This window comes from Lissotriton helveticus, chromosome 1_2 (genome assembly GCF_964261635.1).
Source record: "Lissotriton helveticus chromosome 1_2, aLisHel1.1, whole genome shotgun sequence".
NCBI classification, from domain to species: Eukaryota; Metazoa; Chordata; class Amphibia; order Caudata; family Salamandridae; genus Lissotriton; species Lissotriton helveticus.
The window spans coordinates 105,592,938-105,612,417 of NC_136058.1; the positions used below are offsets into that span (position 1 = coordinate 105,592,938).

A 19,480-nucleotide genomic window follows, 5' to 3' on the forward strand; every position below is an offset into this window, starting at 1 on the left:
GAGAGTAGCATGTAGCAAACCACATCCTGGGGTTTCTTGGGAGCTTGTTCCCACCCCTCCTTGACCGGACCGAAAGGTCCCCTTACAGGAGGGCCATACAGAAGTCCAAAAGGGCTAAAGCCTAGTTCTTTCAGTAGCATCTCTCTGTAAGCAAACAGCAGGAATGGTAAAAAGACATCCCACTTCTGCATCGTGGGCTCAGGCAGGCCAATAACACTGCCTTTAAGGGACTTGTTGAACCTATCAACAACCCCATTGGCATGTGGATGGTGTGGTGTGGAGAACTTATAGACAACTCCACACTCCTTCCTCATAGACTTAATGTACGCAGAAATGAAGTTGGTGCCCCTGACTGACATCACTTCTTTGGGAAACCCAATTCGGTGAAAATCCCTATCTGGGCCCTGACCACTACAGGTGCAGTGACCGATCTCAGAGGGATGGCCTCTGGGTATCCAGTGGCATGGTCCACCAAGACCGGGATGAAGGTGCTGTTTAAGGCTGTCAAGGGGGTCCGTGGGTCCTAAAATATCAATGCCCACTCTCTCAAAGGGTGTACCAACAGCAGCCATGGGAGTCAGGGGAGATTTGAGCTTTTTCCCTGTCTTCCCCCTAGCCTGGAAGGTGAGACAAGTCCTACAGAAAGCAACAGTGGTTATCTTCATCCAGGGCTGACAAAAGTGGGTGAAAAGACTAGCAACGGTATTGTCTTGCCCCATATGTGCTCCCAGAGGTATCTGATGAGTCAGCCCCAGTAGGAAGACCATGTAACATTGGGCAACTACGAGCACACAAGTTTCTCCATGCTACGGAGCCTTAGGCTCACTATACAGGAGGTCATTCTCCCAATAAATGAGGTGATCTTCAGAGGTGTCACCAGCTGTCTTGGCTTCAGCTTGCCACCTCAGGCATGTAAGACTGGGGCACCCCTTTTGTGCCTTGCAGAACTCCTCCCTGGTGAGTCCCCCTCCTACTTACCATCCAGCAAGTTCTGTCAGGTCACAAGGGATGCAATTTCCTCCCCAGCAGGCTTCGGGGTGGCCTCCTGCGGCAATTGTTCCACCTGTAGTGTGGGACATTAGGGGGCTGCTTTTCCAGGCCGATTGGCCTTCCCTTTCCTGGCAGCTGTATGGGCCATTCTTCAAGGCTCCAGATCCTATTGACTCTCCTCCTGGGCAGCCATGGACCTGGTGATTTCACAGATCAACTCAAGCAGCACTGACATTTCCAGGTGTGACCTGAGCTCCACTTCCATCCAGGCAGTGTGTTCCAGGTCATTCCCTAACAGGCCGTCAATCAATCAATCAATCAATCAATCAATCAGTACATTTGTAGAGTGTGCTACTCACCCGTGAGGGTCTCAAGGCGCTGAAGAGGGGGATGGGGGGGGGGCGCTATTGCTCGAATAACCAGGTCTTGAGGTGTCTCCTGAAGGTGAGATGGTCCTGGGTCAGTCGCAGGTGTACGGGGAGGGAGTTCCAAGTCTTGGCTGCCAGGTAGGAGAACAATCTTCCTCCGGTGGTGGTTCTGCGAATCCGTGGGATGGTGGCGAGGGCGAGGCTGGTGGAGCGGAGCTGGCGGGTGGGGGCGTAGAACGAGAAGCGGCTGTTGAGGTATTCGGGGCCCATGTTGTGGAGCGCTTTGTGTGCGTGGGTGAGCAGCCTGAACGTGATCCTCTTGCTGACGGGGAGCCAGTGCAGGTTTCTCAGGTGGGCGGATATGTGGCTGTGGCGCGGGATGTCGAGGATGAGTCGTGCGGAGGCGTTCTGTATGCGTTGGAGGCGTTTCTGAAGTTTGGTTGTGGTTCCTGCGTATAGGGCGTTCCCGTAGTCCAGTCGTCTGGTGACGAGGGCCTGGGTGACAGTCTTTCTGGTTTCGGTGGGGATCCACCGGAAGATCTTTCGGAGCATGCGTAGGGTGTTGAAACACGAGGACGAGACTGCGCTGACTTGCTTGGTCATCGTGAGGGATGAGTCCAGGATGAATCCCAGGTTGCGTGCGTGGTCCGTGGGTGTCAGTGCGGTGCCCAGCGTCGTTGGCCACCAGGAGTCGTCCCAGGCGGATGGGGCTTGACCGAGGATGAGGACCTCCGTCTTGTCAGAGTTGAGCTTCAGACGGCTGTGCTTCATCCATTCTGCAACATCCTTCATTCCGTCCTGGAAGTTGGCTTTGGCGGAGAGAGGGTCTTTGGTGAGGGAGAGTATCAGCTGGGTGTCGTCGGCGTAGGAGATGATGTTGATGTTGTGTTTGCGAGCGATGGTGGCGAGGAGGCTCATGTAGATATTGAAGAGGGTTGGACTGAACGAGGAGCCCTGGGGTACGCCGCAGATGATCTTGGTGGCTTCGGAGCGGAAGGGAGGGAGGCGGACTCTCTAGTTCTGTCGAAGAGGAATGACATGATACAGTCCAGGGCCTTTCCTTGGATCCCAGTGTTGAAGAGGCGGGTTATTAGGGTGCGGTGGCAGACGGTGTCAAAGGCTGCCGAGAGGTCGAGGAGGATGAGAGCGGCTGTCTCTCCGTTGTCCATCAGGGTCTCGGTGCTGTAGTTGGCTCAAAATCCGGACTGGGATGGTTCGAGCGAGTTGTTTTCTTCGAGGAATGCAGTCGGCTGTTTATTGACTGTATTCTCGATGACTTTAGCCAGGAAGGGGAGGAGCCAGATGGGGCGGAAGTTCTTGAGGTCTTTGGGGTCCGCTGTTGGTTTCTTCAGAAGGGCGTTCATTTCTGCGTGTTTCCAGCTTCCAGGGAAGGTGGCTGACATGAAGGAGCTGTTGATGATGTCCCGGAGGTGGGGTGCGATGATAGTGTCGGCTTTGTTGAAGATATGATGAGGGCATGGGTCGGATGGGGAGCCGGAGTGGATGGTGTTCATGACGCGGGTGGTGTCTTCAGTGCTGATGGGGGTCCATGCGCTGAGGCTGGTGGTGGGGGTCGATGGTTTGGTGGCTAGAGGCGGAGTCTGGGGTCCGAAGCTGTCGTGTATATCTGCGATCTTGCAGTGGAAGAATGTGGCGAGGGAGTTGCAGAGGTCTTGCGACGGTGTGATGTCGTTGTTGCTGGCGCTGGGGTTAGAGAGCTCTTTGACGATGCTGAAGAGTTCCTTGCTGTTGTGGACGTTGTTGTCCAGTCGCTCTTTGAACGATGTCCTTTTGGTGGTGCGGATCATCTGGTGGTATTCGCGGGTGGCGCTCTTGAGGGCTGTCATGTTTTCTGATGTCCGTTCGTGGCGCCAGGCTTTCTCGAGTGTTCGGCATGATTTCTTTACGATTCTGAGGGCGTCTGTGAACCATGCGGTTTTTCTGTTGCTGGACTTGCCTGGGGGTTTCTTCAGTGGAGCGAGGTCGTCGGCGCAGTTGGTGATCCACTGTGGGAGATTGTGTGCTGCGTCGTTGGTGTCGGGGGTGTCTACAGGCGGGTTCCGGCTCAGCGATGTGGTCAGTTGGTCTGTGGTGACTTTGCTCCAGCATCTGCGGGGGATCTGTGGCGTCTGGTGGTGGGAGGTGGTCTTCTTGAAGGTGAAGTGGATGCAGCTGTGGTCGGTCCAGTGTAGTCTGGTGGAGTGGCTGAAGGTGACGTGGTTGCTGGCGGAGAAGATGGAGTTGAGCGTGTGGCCGGCGAGGTGGGAGGGCGTGTCCACCAGTTGCTTGAGTTCGAGGTTGGAGAGGTTGTCAAGCAGTGTGGTGGTGTTGTCGTTGTTTTTCTCCAGGTGGAAGTTCAGGTCCCCTAGGAGGATGTACTCTGGTGAGGCTAGGGTGTGCGGGCTGATGAAGTCGGCGATGGTGTCGCTGAATTGTGTCCGTGGGCCCGGGGGTCTGTAGATGAGTGTTCGTCTGAGGGTGGTCTGGGGGTCGGTGTGGATCTGGAAGTGTAGGTGTTCGGCGGCGGTGAGTGTGTCTTCAGAGTTGGTCGTGACACTGATGGTGTTCCTGTAGATGATGGCAATTCCTCCTCCCGGTTTGTTAACGCGGTCCTTCCGGGTGATTTTGTAGCCGCCAGGGATGGCTATGGCGATGTCGGGGGCAGAGGAGACGTTCATCCAGGTTTCCGCGAGGAAGGCGACGTCTGGTGCTGTAGTATCGAGGTGTTCCCAGAGTTCGACGGCGTGTTTGTGGACGGAGCGGGTGTTGAGCAGAATGCACTTTAGGTGGTTGTTGTTGTCGCTGCTGTGTTCGGTGGGAGGTGTGCAGGTTCGGAGGCAGGTGAAATTGCAGGCTTGGCAGGTGAAAGGTCCGTGGGTGTGCTTTGGGGTAGCTCGGTGGCAGGCGGCAGGTCGTCCGGTGTTGAGTGCGGTTAGGGTGGCGCTGTCGTACCTCAGTCTGGTGCACTGGCATCGGCTGGGGTCAGGGGTTGTGGCGCTGGGTGCGGTCCGGGCGCAGACGGGCTTGCCTTTGCCGCACCTTTGGCGCGTCAGCGGCGCGTCCGCTGGCGCGCACAGCAGTGTGTTCCAGGTCATTCCCTAACAGACCGTCCACGGGCATAGCCAGGGCCACAGGGAAGTGGCTTTCCCAGTTGTCTGCTACCACAAGCTGGTGAAATGGATTAGGTATCATCTGCTTGGGGGACAACAGATGACACCTCATAGTAGTTATACTAGCTCCCGTGTCCCCCAGAGCCTACACCTTGTACCCATTGATGGTGACCGAGAACATATGAAAGAGTGGTTTCTCACATTTTTTTTAGAAGGAACGTGGGTAGTGCCCCATTTAGAGTTGTTCGGGATACCCTAAATGTGTGTATCTGGGGGAAAACTATTCAGTATTCTCTGAAGCGGGGGAAAGATGAGAAACATGCAGGATAGAGATTGTATTTATTTACTTTTAAATATATTAATATATTAACCCAACAGCTGTTTTACCAATTTTGTCTTGATGAAATATCTTGTAACTGGGTGGCAGTAAGATGTCATGGACAAGCTTGGAAAAGGATGTGAACAATGTTTATGTGACTGTGAGCAAGTCAAAGATGTTCTCAAAAATCATGTAGGAGATGCCTGCATAGATGGATATTGCACACCTATGTTTGTGTTATGATGACACCCCAACAAATAATGTATCATGTAAGGTTGAGGTAGATATCTGATGAAGTCTATCTGTGATGCAGTCTGCAATATTAGCTTTGGAGATGGTGGGAATAGAGAGAAAGACTTGGTGTCAACACCTTCTAGTGTAAAAGGTGAACAGCAGGGTCTTCCACAGTACGTCTTTAGTTAATGACAAGATGTTGTGAGTAAGGCAGGGGTGATGGAGGAAGACTGATATACGCAAGTGTGATCTTTCATTCACCTTGCAATGAAAGGTAATCAGAAAAGGCAACTATTGAGTTGCCTCAGTAGTTAATACTACTGATACTTTAGACAGTGTAGCCAGGGTGCTCATAAATTCAGCATAATCACAGTTTCTTCAGAGGACATGATAGTCATAATTCATGGGATATAACCCTTTAGAAATTTCTCACCCAAAGTAGGTGGCATGCGTTATCATTATGTCCCTCTTTTAAGGAGAGTTTTTTGGAGTTCCAAGCTACATTTAAATCAACAATGTTTTATGATGTAGACGTGTTCACATCGTTATAAATCAACACAGCATACCTATTGTTTTATAAATTATAAGGATATAAATTAATAATGTGTTATGAGGTGGTTCATCAATGTCAAATTGTATTCTTGACCTACTACACAATAGGATTAAAAGGAAATCCTGCTGTATGGGTATATATTAAGTACCATGTCTGTCGGTGGGGCCCACTTAAGATTTGACACTGATAAAAGGGTGTTTCTCATACTTGAATATGCGGAGGTAACCGTTCACATTGGGCTCCACTTAATGTCATTGTTGAGACCTCGGATAAAGTAGGGAGTCTGGATGTCACCTTCTCTCTTTTTCATGCAAGATGTAATGGGCCTTTGGTAACTGTCACTCACCTTAGCTATTTGTACCATTGTCCAAGTCAAGTCATAATCACTGTGGTCTTTGTCTTTAGAGTGAGATACCAATTTTGTGGTGAGTTCCTACATCTGATGTGACTTCCTTGCATGGTGAGTCTTTTTTTCCATTTTACAGATGGTCGTAGTGATATACTTCTATTTACATTGAAGTTGTACTAAACAACCAACAGAATCACTGTCAGTTGATATGTGTTCTATGCTGCCAGGGGAGTAGCAGTCTAAGGTTAAGGCTTTTTCTTTTGATGTTGAGGTGACAAACACCACAGTTCCAGCATGGAAAGTGGCTCATGACTGTAGGTAAATTCAAAATATTGATTACGTTTGCATCTACTGGTCTAGTATGGATCAAATGGTCTTTAGGATTTCTACGCCTCTTGAAAAGCATACAGTGGTTTCTGGTAGGGATGTCCACTCACATTTATAATTCTCCAATGTCTAATTATACTTTTTGAGTCTATTTGGGATAAACACATAGGTTGTCACTTGTGATTTTTTCTGTTTGTAATTTAGATGTGCAATTAAGGAGCATCTGCCTGTTGATATTGCTTGCTCTTTCTGCTTTTGCATAACATTTTATCGCAGTAGTTCCTCTGGGCTTCAGCTTGCTCCTCATATCTTGCTCTATTACTACATTTCTTCCTGACCTTGAGAAGCCATCCAAAAGGCAAGTGTTTTGCAGAGCTCAGGGATGTTGACCATTAAAATGCAACAGTGAGTTTCTATCACTAGGTTTAATGTACACTTCACTAATTACTCTTCCAATTTTTTTGCATGGTTTACTAGATCCACAAAAGGTATTTCATATCTACTCGTGGATAATGTAAAGTAGAGATATGGATCCTGCATTGATCCAATCCCCAAACTGGGTTGCTTGTTTTTCACTCCCTCTCCGGATTACTAGAAAATCATCAATATAATGTTTTCCTGTGACATTTTGTGGTAAGGATAAGATCCTGTGTATATTTTCTCTGTTTCAAAATTATGCATTTGAAGGCAGGACAGGGTTGTGGTAAACGTGTCTTTCACTGAGATCCCACTCACTTCATTGCAAATTGGTTTTTCAAACTTCAAGAATTTTTTTTTACTGCTACACCAACTAGTGCGCATGATCCTTTTTCAAAGTGTCAGTCAGAATCACTCAGTGATGCTCTGCTACCCTCATGGTTGCCTGCCGTGGAATAGTGCTGTAGAGAGCCTCTTCATGAAAAGTAAGGAGGATCTTCTACTCAGTGTTATATCTTAGGTGCTTAATGATATTAATGACTTCCTTGTACCGTTGAGATAAGATGATATTTTCTGCACCTCTGTTCTCGTGACGAAAGAACAGTATTGAACAAGAGTTTTAGAATGGAATCAATGCCAGATACTGGACCTGCTGGGAGGGGGGAACTATCACTTTGTGTATTTTAGGAAGGGTATAGAAATCGGGTATCCTGGCAATTGTGGAAAATAAAATGTCTCCCTCTTGTTCGGATCGACAGTCTGCTAGTGTCCCTTTGAAAACCAAAAGAACAAGTTACTTAACTTCGGTAACGATATATCTGTATGAAACATAGGTTAGTTATAGATTCCTTACCTTAGAATTCCTCCTAGGTGGCAGACTGGATCCGGAAGGTTTTTCGTCAGCAGTACCCCTGCGCGTCGGTAGGTGGCGAGGGTCGACTCACATCCGTCGTCATGGTCGCTGGGATGACGTAGCGGAAGTTACTTAGACTCCACCCTCGCACACTGATGTCAGTTCTGTACACGACTTTCCACGTCAGAAACGCGGAGCCATGCAAGATGCTGACCAGTGGTGCACAAAACTAGGGCCCTGAAAGGATGTTAACCCTAGAAGTCAGTTTTCAGAACGGGAAGGATGGGTGGGGTGGTAAGGAGCTTATAATTAACCTATGTTTCTTACAGATATATTGTTACTGAAGGTAAGTAACTTGTTCATCTGAAAGAAACTGTTAGTTATAAATTCCTTACCTCAGAATAGATACCCCAGCAATACCAACCCAGGAGCTGGGTCTGCAAACCAAGTTCACACCAGAAAGTCCTGGAGAACAGAACGGCCATAGAAACCATCTCGCCAGACTTGGCTGTCCAGGCAGTAGTGTCTCGTAACGTGTGCAGCGATGCCCACATAGCTGCCTAACATATGTCATTTAGGGGGTACTCCCCGTCCCAAAGCAGTAGTAGCTGCCATCACCCGGTGGAATGGGTGAGCAGCCCCACTGGAGACTCCTTCTTTGCCAAAGAATCGCAGGCCTTGATGCACAGAATGACCCACCTGGAAATGGTTGGTTTGTGCACTGCCTGACCTTTCTTAGCACCCGCGTAACCAACAAAGAGCTGGTCGTCCACCCGGAACTGTTTGGTGCAATCTAAATAAAAGGAGAGAGCACATTTTGGATCCAGACGGTGGAGCCTCTCTTCCTCTTTTGAAGGATGAGGAGGCGGAAAGAAGGTGGGCAAAGTGATGGCTTGGCCAATATGAAATGAAGTCACCACTTTGGAAGAAAGGAAGGTCGTGTTCTGAGGACGACATTGTCCGGATGAACAGCCAGAAAAGGAGGCTTGGAAGACAGAGCTTGTAGCTCACTCACCCTGCGCCCAGAGGTGATAGCCACAAGAAAATCAGTTTTCAGAGTGAGGAGTCTGAGAGGACAGTTAGGTAGCGGCTCAAAAGGAACGCACATTAGATAAGTAAGAATCAAGTTCAAGTCCCACTGAGGCAATATGAAGGGAACAGGAGGAAAAAGATGAGTAATGCCTTTGAGAAATCCATTTACAACAGGGGACTTGAAAAGAGAGGCTGATCAGGAAGCCTAAGGTAGGCTGTAATGGCCGAGAGGTAGCCCTTAAGAGTGCCCAGAGCAGAGCCCTGCTGGGCCAAAGACAGGAGGAACAAAAGAACCTCCGAAAGAGGGGAAGAAAGGGGATCCACAGCCTTTGCTGTGCACCATGCCACAAATTTATTCCATCTGCAGGTGTATACCGTCTTTGTGGAGGGACACCTGGCTGCCAACATTACATCACAGACTTCGGGAGGCAAGTTAAATGATGTCAACTGCCGCTGCTCAATCTCCACGCAAGGAGGTGGAGGCTGGACAGGTTCGGGTGGAAGACCGTCACCTGGTGCTGCGACAAAAGATTCTCCCGAAGAGGCAGTCGGATCGGGGGATCAGTGGCCATGTTGAGCAGCTCGGGATACCAGAGTCTGTGTGTCCAATCCGGAGCCACAATAATGACTTGGGCCCGGCTGAACTTGATCTTTTTCATCACTCTTGGCAGAAAAGCGTGGCCTAGAGAGTGCCACCTTGGAAATTCCAATGCGCAGAATTGCTCACATTGCGCGTTCTCTTTGGCGGCGGATAGATCTAACCAAGGCTCTCCCCACAGTAGAAAGAGACCTTCCACCACCTCCGGGTAAAGACGCCTTTCGTGATCCATCATACACCTGCGCCTGGTGTTCAGTGAACCTGCCAGGTGTTGAACCACCAGGGATATGCTCTGATGTTCCAGCCATGTCCAGGGACGGAGGGCCTCTTGACATAGGGTCCACAACCCCACCTCGCCTTGTTTCTTGCAGTACCACATGGTGGTGGTGTTGTCCGTGAACACCTGCACTACTCTTCCCTGGACAGAGGGAAGGAATTCTTTCAGTGCAAGACGGATCGCCCAGAGCTCCAGATGTTGATGTGGAGCTCAGACTCCGCCGAGACCAGAGGCTTCTGATCTCCGCCTCTCCCATGTGGCCACCCCATCCCAGAAGGGATGCGTCTGTCACCACTGTGTGTTCTGGTTGGGGAAGGGAGAGGGATCTGCCATCGATCCAATCCTGGTTCATGAGCCACCACTGCAATTGTCGTGCAGTGCCCTCCGAGATCTGGACACAATCGGACAGATTCCCCTGATGCTGCACCCACTGGAGCCTCAGGTCCCACTGCAGAGCCCGCATATGCCACCTGGCATGATCGATCAGCAGGATGCAGGAGGCCATTAGGCCAAGCAGCCTCGCGGTCATCCAGACCGAAACCCGGGATGGAGGCTGAAAGATCGGAATCATAGCCCGAATATCCCAGACTCGCTGTTCGTAAGGACAAACCCGAAACCGCGTCGTGTCCAGAACAGCTCCGATGGAGAGGAGCTTCTGAGAGGGGGTCAGGTACGACTTTGGCACGTTGATGGAGAACCACCGTGAATGCAGGAAGTCTGCTGTAGTCTGGAGGTGGTAGACGACTGCCTGGGGTGAGCCCGCCTTCAACAACCAGTCATCGAGATAGTGGAAGACTGAAACCCCTGATCTGTGCAGATGAGCGGCAACGACCGCCATCACTTTTGTGAACCCCCGAGGGGCGTCAGTAAGGCCAAAGGGGAGCACGGTAAACTGAAAATGCTCGTGGCCTACCGTGAACCCCAGGTAATGCTGGTGGGTCCACAGGACTGGGATGTGGAAATAAGCATCCTGTAAGTCAAGCCCGACCATCCAGTCTTGTGGGTCGAGAGTAGACAAGACCTGAGCCAAAGTGAGCATCCTGAACTTCTCTTGACAGAGGAAGCGATTTACATTCTAGAGATCTAAGACAGGATGCAGGCCCTTGTCCTTCATTGGCACCAGAAAGTAGTGGGAATAGCAACCACAACCTACTCCTGGCATCGGATCGCATTCGATAGCCCCCTTGGCCAAGAGGGCTGCAACTTCCTGCTGAAGAGCCACCAAGTGATCCTCCGACTTGAGGTGGCATGGTGGATGGGTGGTCTCGAAGGGGAGGGAGTAGCCCCTTCGGACTATTTCTAAAACCCACCTGTCCGATGTGATGGTGGGCCAGTGGGGGAGGTGATGGTGAAGCCTGCCGCCCACTGGCATCTGATGGGCCTGAAAGTTCGGACTAGGAAGGTTTGGAGGCAGTGGTGGCCGGAGTGGAGGTGGACTGACATGCCCGCTGACCCTCGGTCCGACATGGCGGAATCCGCGTCCGCACTGGGATGGTAGCTGCGCAGGCTTGTGGCTCTGCTGCGAACGCTGAGGGCGCCCCTTCCGGTGCCACGAACGGAGCGAAAAGCAGCCTGCAGAAGAGGGCGGGCTGCGGAGCACCCCACGGACTTGGCCGTAGCCTGTGCATCCTTAAACCGCTCCAAAGCATGGTCTGCTTTGTCGTCGAAGAGGCGACGGCCATGTCCATAAGTGTGTTTTGGACATCCCCCGAGAATCCAGTGCTTCTCAACCAGGCGTGGCGCCGAACCGCCACTGTCGTTGCCATCGATCTGCCCAGTGAGTCAGCGGTGTCTAGAACACAACAAATTATTAACTTAGCTGCGTCACTCCCCTCTGCAACAGCCTAAGAGAGAGAGCTGTCCGGGCTTCCTCAGGACACTGAGGCAGCACTTGTGCCACCGTATACCATAGAGAGTGGGAATAACGGGCCAAGAGGCATGCAGTGTTCACGGACCACAGTGCAGAACTGGTGGAAGAAAAAATCTTCTTTCCGAACTGATCCAGTTTCTTTGATTCCCTATCCGGCAGTGCGGAAGGGAAGGCAGTCGGGGAAGCAGAGGCTTGGACAACCAAGGGCTCAGGGGTGGGGTGTTGGGGGAGGAAAATTAGGTCACCCGGAGCCGGGCGATGGCATCGGGCCACGCTCCTATCCACAGGAGCCCCTGTGGTGGGCCTGTCCAAGTGCCCAAAAGAACATCAGAAAGTGCTTTATTGAAAGGAAGCAGCGGCTCCGCAGAAGTAGCTGCTGGCTGAAGCACTTCTGTCAGGAGGTTAGTCCTGACAGCCACAGTACGGAGCCCGAGGTGTAGGGCCTCGGCCGCCCTACCCAACATCTCTAACCAGTCCTGTTCACTCACAAGCAGCTGCGAGAGGGTTCTCAGACCCCTCCCAGTCGTCCCCTTCCTCCTCAGACTGGTGTACAGGCCAAAAATAAGGAGTAGGGACATGGGGATAGAAATCCCCAAGCAGCGTTGAAAACGGCATCGAATGACGCCGCGTCCACTTCGTGGCTGAAACCGGGGCCAACGTCGTCCCAAGGAGCGGGTGATGTCGGAAGTGGTGCCGGCAGGTTCAATGTCGGTGGAGGTGTTATATGGTCAACCGGTGTCGACCAGGACCCAGGGGGGTCTCGCTGGGCCGGAGTCGACTGAAAGGCGAGGACCCCCACTCGGGACCGCGGAGTCCGAAGGCTCACTGGCGGGACCTCACGGCCCAAAGAGGCAAGCCATGGCCGACAGGAATTCCTGTATCTGGGCCAGAGTCTCTGACGAACCCAAAAAGGGCGGGTAGGCCGGCGGCGACTGCATAGGCTCCGCCGGAGGCACCACCTACACCCTCAGCCGTGTCGCGCGACCGACAAGGGGAAGTCAGAGAACTATGTCGTTTCTTTGACTTCTTGTGCTTCGCCTTACCTGATCCAGAGTGCGAAGACTTAAATCCCGAAGACCGATGGTGAGAACTCTGCGCAACAGTCCCTCGACCAACCTCGGGACCAGGGCCCTCGAATGGCGCGGAGCCAACTGCCAGGCTTCCAGCAACTTTCGTGAACGCTCCCGCAAAGTTTTCGGCACCATAGCCCGGCAGTCGGGCACGACTTGGGGTCGTTGTCAGGCCCCAGGCAGAAAAGACACACTCGGTGTGGGTCGGTCACCGACATCATACGGTGACAATCCTCACAGGACTTAAACCTGGGCATCCTAACTGCACCTTAAGAGTCGAAGACTCGATGAAAAAATGGAGACAAAAAGCCTCAAAAAGTCTGTCAAAAATTGACTGGGTGTTCCTGCTCTTCCAGGATCTGCGCTTGCTGGCGCGGAAAAAGAAAGAACTGTCGCCAGCACGCATGAGCGGCGTCTAAGTAGCACCCGCGATATCATCTCGGCAATGTCGACGCCAGCTGCAGATGCGAAGCCACATGACGCAACCTACCGACGCGCAGGGGTTCTGCTGACAAAAACTTTTCAGATCCAGTCTGACGCCTGGGGGTAATTCTAAGGTAAGGAATCTATAATTTTGTGTTTCTTTCAGATAAGAACTAATCAGGCTTCTCACCAAAGTCAGATGGCACCTTGTGCCATCTCAGGGTGCAGGTGCCATTCATGATGTACCAGATACCTCTTGCTGAGTTTGCCCACCTGGCATTAAGTGATCCCACCAGCTGGTTCACAATCAGGGAGATGCAATGACATTCCAAACACCACCAAAAGGCACAGAGCATCCCAGCACAGGATCCCATGTCCCACTCCACCCTGCTTGTTGTACTATAACATGGCGGTGGCATTGTATGTGAGAACCTGTATCAGCTCTTCCCTTATTGTACGTTAGGAAGGCTTTAAACGTCAGGTGAATCGCGCACATCTCCAACAATTGATATGAAGGCGATTTTCCACAGGAGGCCAGAGTCCGCCAATCTCCATCGCTAACAGATGACCTCAGTAACACAGCATTGACACATCCATCACCCCGGTCAGCTCTAGGTAGGGAAGGGAGAGGTGTCTGCTGCTGGTCAGGTTGTGGTCAAGCAGCCACCAGTGCAGATCTTGTGCAATCTCCTACAAAACCTGGATGACATCTTACAAGTTTTCTTGGTGCTTGGCTCACTGAGATTTCAGATCCTTCTCCAGAGCCAACATATACCACCCATCTACGTGTGCAAGCAGGTTGCATGAGGCCTACAGGCTGCTCACACCATTATCCAGGACTGAAACACTGGGATCATAGCCTGAATTTCCTGGACTTGTGGTGACGGAGTAAAGGCCATGGGCTGCACTGAGTCGAAGACAGCTGCTATAAAAAATATTCTCCGCGAAGGGTCAAGTGTGACTTCAGCTCCGTGATAAAGAACCCCAACAATGTCGGGAGGTTTGCAGTCATCTAGAGGTGGTCTACAACTCACTGTGGTGAGCACTCTTTCAAAAGCCAATAATCCCCAAATTCCAAAAATGGGGAGCGATCACCATCATCACTTTTGTGAATACCCAAGAGGTGCAGATATGGCTGAATTAGAGCATGGCAAACTGAAAAGGCTCTGGGGTCAAACCTCAACCAAAGGTAAAGTCAGTGGGACTGTAGGACGGGCACATGAAAGTATGTGTTGTGCATGTCCAAGGCTACTATCCAGTTGCCTGGATCCGAGGCAGACATAACCTGGGTATATGAGAGCATTATGAATTTGATATTCCTCAGGATGGAAATTCAGAGACCTAAGATCTAAAATAGGATGAATGCCTCCATCTTTCTATGGCAGAAGAAAACAGTACAAGTAGAAATCAGGCCCTATGTCTGAGTCCAGAGCCCACTTGAAGGTCCTCTGGATAGTAGAGTTCACACCTCTGACAGTAAGTTATATAGGTGCTCCTCTGAAAGCCGCTGTGAGGTGGTAAGATGCTGTTATTATCTGGAGGACCCATCTGTCAGATTGATCCGATTGCCACCATGGGAGAAAATGCTGAATCCTGCCACCCATAGGGTGGTTGTGCATCGCTACGAGCAAACAAACGCAGCTAAGAGGCTGATGCGGTAGGTGAGGGAAACTAGGAAAATAGGTATCTGCGTGTTGCCTGCCTGATCCAAGGACTGGGGTGACTAGATTTGGGGGGAGGCCCTGGCGCTACCTATGTGACAAACCTCTGGAGTAGCCTCGGAAGTGCCAGATACTGATGGGGAAACTGTCTGGCAGAGGTCAGCCCCAAAGATCCCACTGTAGCCTGGCTTTTCTTGAACAGTTCTAGGGCGGAATCTGCTTTTTCACCAAAGAGGTGGGATCCATAAAAATGCATTTCGATAAGTCATGTCTGCACATCTATAGAAAAACCTTTGATTCACATCTGTGCATAGCATTGTAGCAACACACTAGTCCCATCTGCTTATGCCAAGCTGTCAGTGGTATCCAGACCAGCACAAATAACATATTTGGCTGCATCCTGACAATCTAGACTGGCTTGAGCCTGTAAACTCTTCAGGGACTGCTGATAACCTCATGCTGGTCTTGACCAAGTGTCCATAAGAGTATCAGTTAGGGCTTCAGTGAACCGGAGTAAGGACTCATAGGAATAAGGTCCAGGTTGCATTACTTCAGTAAGGAGGTTTGTCTTAACAACAGAAGGTAGCTGTAAGCCCAGGACTTCAGTGGCAGGTCTAATTGCTAGTGCAAACAAAGCACTCTCTTCCTTTGGCAGGCCAAGGGGTGACATCAGTCCTGTATTAGGAGCAGTATCAAGACCACTGGCTTCCTGTATATCCATGTATAAACTGTCATCATAATGTAGGGGCAAATTATCCCCATCATCACCACTGTCATCGCCAAGTGGTGGTCAGAAAGCTGATGGAGCCTCTAAGAACAGTTCTGCAGTAGTGGAAGGATATTGTGTGAAAAAGCTGTGCAGGAACTGGGTTGAAACTCTACAGTGATCGGGGGGTTGAGAAGGATTCGGTTAAGGGTAGCATAGCTGGAGACGTCAGAGACCGTGTCCAGGAAAGAGAGATTGGTGCAGGTGTTGCAGGCAGAATGGAAGTCGGCAACGGAGTCGGTGCAAGAAGGTTTGTAGGGACTCAGGTGGCACCAATGACGGATCTGCCAGTGGTAACCCAACTGAAGGCCATGGTGGAGACTTGTGTCCCAAAGGCATGCCATATGTGAGGTCCGTGACTTCTATCGATGTTCGGCGATGTACATCTTCACTTCATGGTCTAAAATTGGCTTTGGGTGCTTGAAGAGACACTCATCGCATGACTTGGAGCACTCATCTTTTGCAGGGTAACTTGAAAACAAAGAAAAAGACAGACTCCTCTTGGCAATGTGAAAACCACTGTTTACTGACATGGCAGGGAGAGCGACCGTCCCCACACAGGTAAACAGGCAGTTTTCTCCGTTTGCTGCTTCACAGGCAGCTATGTTTATACACTGTCCGACAATGCTTGTTACAAAAATTCAAACAATCAATTACTAGGAAGGTACATATTAGTACACATTGGTTATGGAGAAATATGAAGTCACCTGTGACCCTAAACTTTAACCTAATACACTACACATCTTTTATTTCAGTTCTAACAATGCTTAACAAACTATTCTTCTACTTTTGAATGTATGTGTATCAGATGTGAATGCATATTTATTTGCATGTGCGCTTTATCATTATCCTCCTAAGACCTCTTATCAGATTTTATGTGTTCTTGGCTAACTCAATCTTCTGCTCCTATTGTCTAATCATGCTTCAACCTACTGTGAACACAGAATACGTGCCTGCGTGCTAAGGCAATAAATTCCTTCAAGCTTGCTAAATACGAGTTTTCCTTTAACTATGACCATAGAAGTTATTCATTCAAGGGAACTCTTTACCTCTCCCTCATCAGCATGAGTTTTTGAGCCTGAACTGTTCTTTCACCAGGTAAAACTGTGTGACACTCTACAGTTGTCTGCTATTGCACCATATTTTTATAATCCATTTCTTCCATAACACATCGCATGACTTGGAATCATGCCTCAGAGCTCAAACACCTGAGGCACACCTTGTGTGGGTCTGTTATATGTTTTCCACCGTAATGGCATGGTTGAACCCTGTAGTTCTAGTTGGACGTATCATTACCTTGCACACTGGATTTCAATTTGAAAAGGTCGTCAATACTAACGAAAAAGGAGCTCCCGATCCACATTTGAGGATTAAGAAAGAATACAAATGGCATTCGTGTGCATGGGTAGTGCTGACACTTGGCTCCTACTATGTTATTTTCGGGGTGGAACAAAGTCAACACAGAGTCACACAGCACCATCTAGTGCTGTGCAGAAGCACAACTATGAAAAGAATTCAGATCTGGTCTGGGAGCCACAGAATAATCTAAAGATGAGGAATCTGTGGTTAGTAGTATCCATTAGAAAGAGCATTTTATTAGTTAAGAGTTGCTTGGCATGTAAAACTTTAAAGCATTGCTCCAAATTGATCTCAGGCATGAAAACAAATGCTAGAGACATACTGAACTGAGTTGGGGAAAAAGCAAATCATGCCCATCTGATGTCCACAAATATTAACTTATTTTACTTACATGTGCTGTTTTACATGGAAAATGTGTATAAAGACCGCATTTTTAATTAAATAAAGCTGAGACATGTTTGAGTGATAGGCACTCATAACAAATTGGAACTCTTTCATCATGTAAGTTATTACGGGTGCAAATGGCAGTATAAAACAGTAATACACAGATTGAAGAGGTTGAACAAAAAATGTATTACAATCGCTCACCCGTGGAATAGTTGTCAAACTCTGAACAACGAAAACAACAGGATTCCCACCATTTTTAATAGCATCCACAGCTTCATCGTGAGAAGCATTTTGCAGATCCACTCCTGATACCTATAAAATGCAGCAATTTTAATTAAACACAGGGTATTAAAATAATTCTGCAAAGAAACAAATGCTATTTCAGAAGGTGACCTATGTCTTGACAGTTTATATTTCCTGGAAGAGCAAGTATAGCTTATAAAGGTACATGCGCAAGAATCTCATTGGACCAGACCTTGAAAGTTACACAATTAAATGGGGCGTTTGTGAACACATGGCAAGAGGCACCGGAAAATCAGTATGTCTGGCTGTGGCAAGTTGGTGTGACGGTTTATATATTTTTTGTATTTTTAATTTCAAGCGTATACCTTAAAAGTCAAATACAAAATACACCACCACTTAAGTGTGGTCACCATGTGATTGCAATAAACGTTTTAAATAGAAAAATATTCGCTGGTGTTTTACCAGTGAATGTTACTAAATATCAAGACTTTCAGTATTGCTGTGCATGTTTTATTATTATTTGTGAAGGAGACAATAATAAATCATCATCTAACCAAGCACTCAAATCGCGTTCCAGCTGTATCAGTGAGAAGAAAGAACAATTTTTTATGCAGATATGAACAATGTGCATAGGCTTTGTGCGGTCACTCAAAGCGAAGGGAGATAATGAGAAGAGTGTGGTTATCCACTGCCCCATACTAAAGTGGGCAAAAGCAAATAAGTGAATTACAAGCGCACAGACTAATGGGTGAAGCCAGCAGGCCTTAAGCCCCAATATATGAATATTATGTAAGAATTATTTTGAAAATCAATATTCTTGCAGACTTAAAAATAGGGTGATCATATTTTCAGACCCCAAAACTGCACTGTACAGGCCACAAACACAGAAGTAGGACTAAATCTTAACAATGATCACAGATGCTGAAGAATTACAATCCAAAACAACAATTGATGGACAGAATGCAGAACAATGTCATACATTCACCCCAGTACAGAGATCTGGGCCTAAATCCATCATTTTTTTGCACTCCACACCACACCAGTTCAGACATGGCCATATGCAAATCAGCCTTGACCCTGTGCCTCATGGGAACACTCCAACCCGAACTGCCAAGCCATGTCTTTGCTGGACCGGAATCAAGCATTCTAGGACCGGTTTCTGGCTATCAGCTGTCTTCAGCCAGGATAGCTTGACTCCAGTGGTGTGGAGAGCATGGGACTCACGTCTGAGCATACCCATCCCACTCGGGGTGACAAATGCAAAAACAACAATTGATGGACAGAATGCAGAACAATGTCATACATTCACCCCAGTACAGAGATCTGGGCCTAAATCCATCATTTATTTGCACTCCACACCACACCAGTTCAGACATGGCCATATGCAAATCAGCCTTGACCCTATGCCTCATGGGAACAGTCCAACCCGAACTGCCAAGCCATGTCTTTGCTGGACCGGAATCAAGCATCCTAGGACCGGTTTCTGGCTATCAGCCGTCTTCAGTCAGGATAGCTTTACTCCAGTGGTGTGGAGAGCATGGGACTCACGTCTGAGCATACCCATCCCACTCAGGATGACAAATGCAAAAACAACAATTGATGGACAGAATGCAGAACAATGTCATACATTCACCCCAGTACAGAGATCTGGGCCTAAATCCATCATTTTTTTGCACTCCACACCACACCAGTTCAGACATGGCCATATGCAAATCAGCCTTGACCCTGTGCCTCATGGGAACAGTCCAACCCGAACTGCCAAGCCATGTCTTTGCTGGACCGGAATCAAGCATCCTAGGACCGGTTTCTGGCTATCAGCCGTCTTCAGCCAGGATAGCTTGACTCCAGTGGTGTAGAGAGCATGAGACAGCATACCCATCCCACTCGGGGTGACAAATGCAAAAACAACAATTGATGGACAGAATGCAGAACAATGTCATACATTCACCCCAGTACAGAGATCTGGGCCTAAATCCATCATTTTTTTGCACTCCACACCACACCAGTTCAGACGCCTCTAACCACAGAGAAGCGTGGCTCAGTGGTTAGAGGCGGCAGACCCGGAAGCTGAGATCAGCCGTGGACCAGGGTTCGATTCCCCGCCTCGGCGGGTCTCGGGCTCAAAAATTCCACGGACTCGATAATTCTCGCTCCGGTGCCTACTTGACTCACGGGGTCACACTCTGCGACTCTGGGCAATAGCTTGCTTAATCTCCACTACGGCCCCTCGCGGCGGGATGCCTGGCTTTCACCTTGTGAATTCCCTGCCGGGGT

General features: G+C 49.3%; 1 protein-coding gene across 8 annotated transcripts in view; it reads right to left on the reverse strand.

Annotated features, from left to right (window-relative positions):
* Window positions 1-19,480, reverse strand: part of PATJ (PATJ crumbs cell polarity complex component) — a 1,530,963-nt gene that overhangs the window by 829,467 nt on the left and 682,016 nt on the right. For all 8 annotated transcript variants that reach the window (XM_078669616.1, XM_078669595.1, XM_078669605.1 and 5 more), the window contains one exon: window positions 17,165-17,275. In XM_078669616.1, coding sequence (XP_078525742.1) covers window positions 17,165-17,275 — 111 coding nt within the window. The remainder of the gene's footprint in view (window positions 1-17,164; window positions 17,276-19,480) is intronic.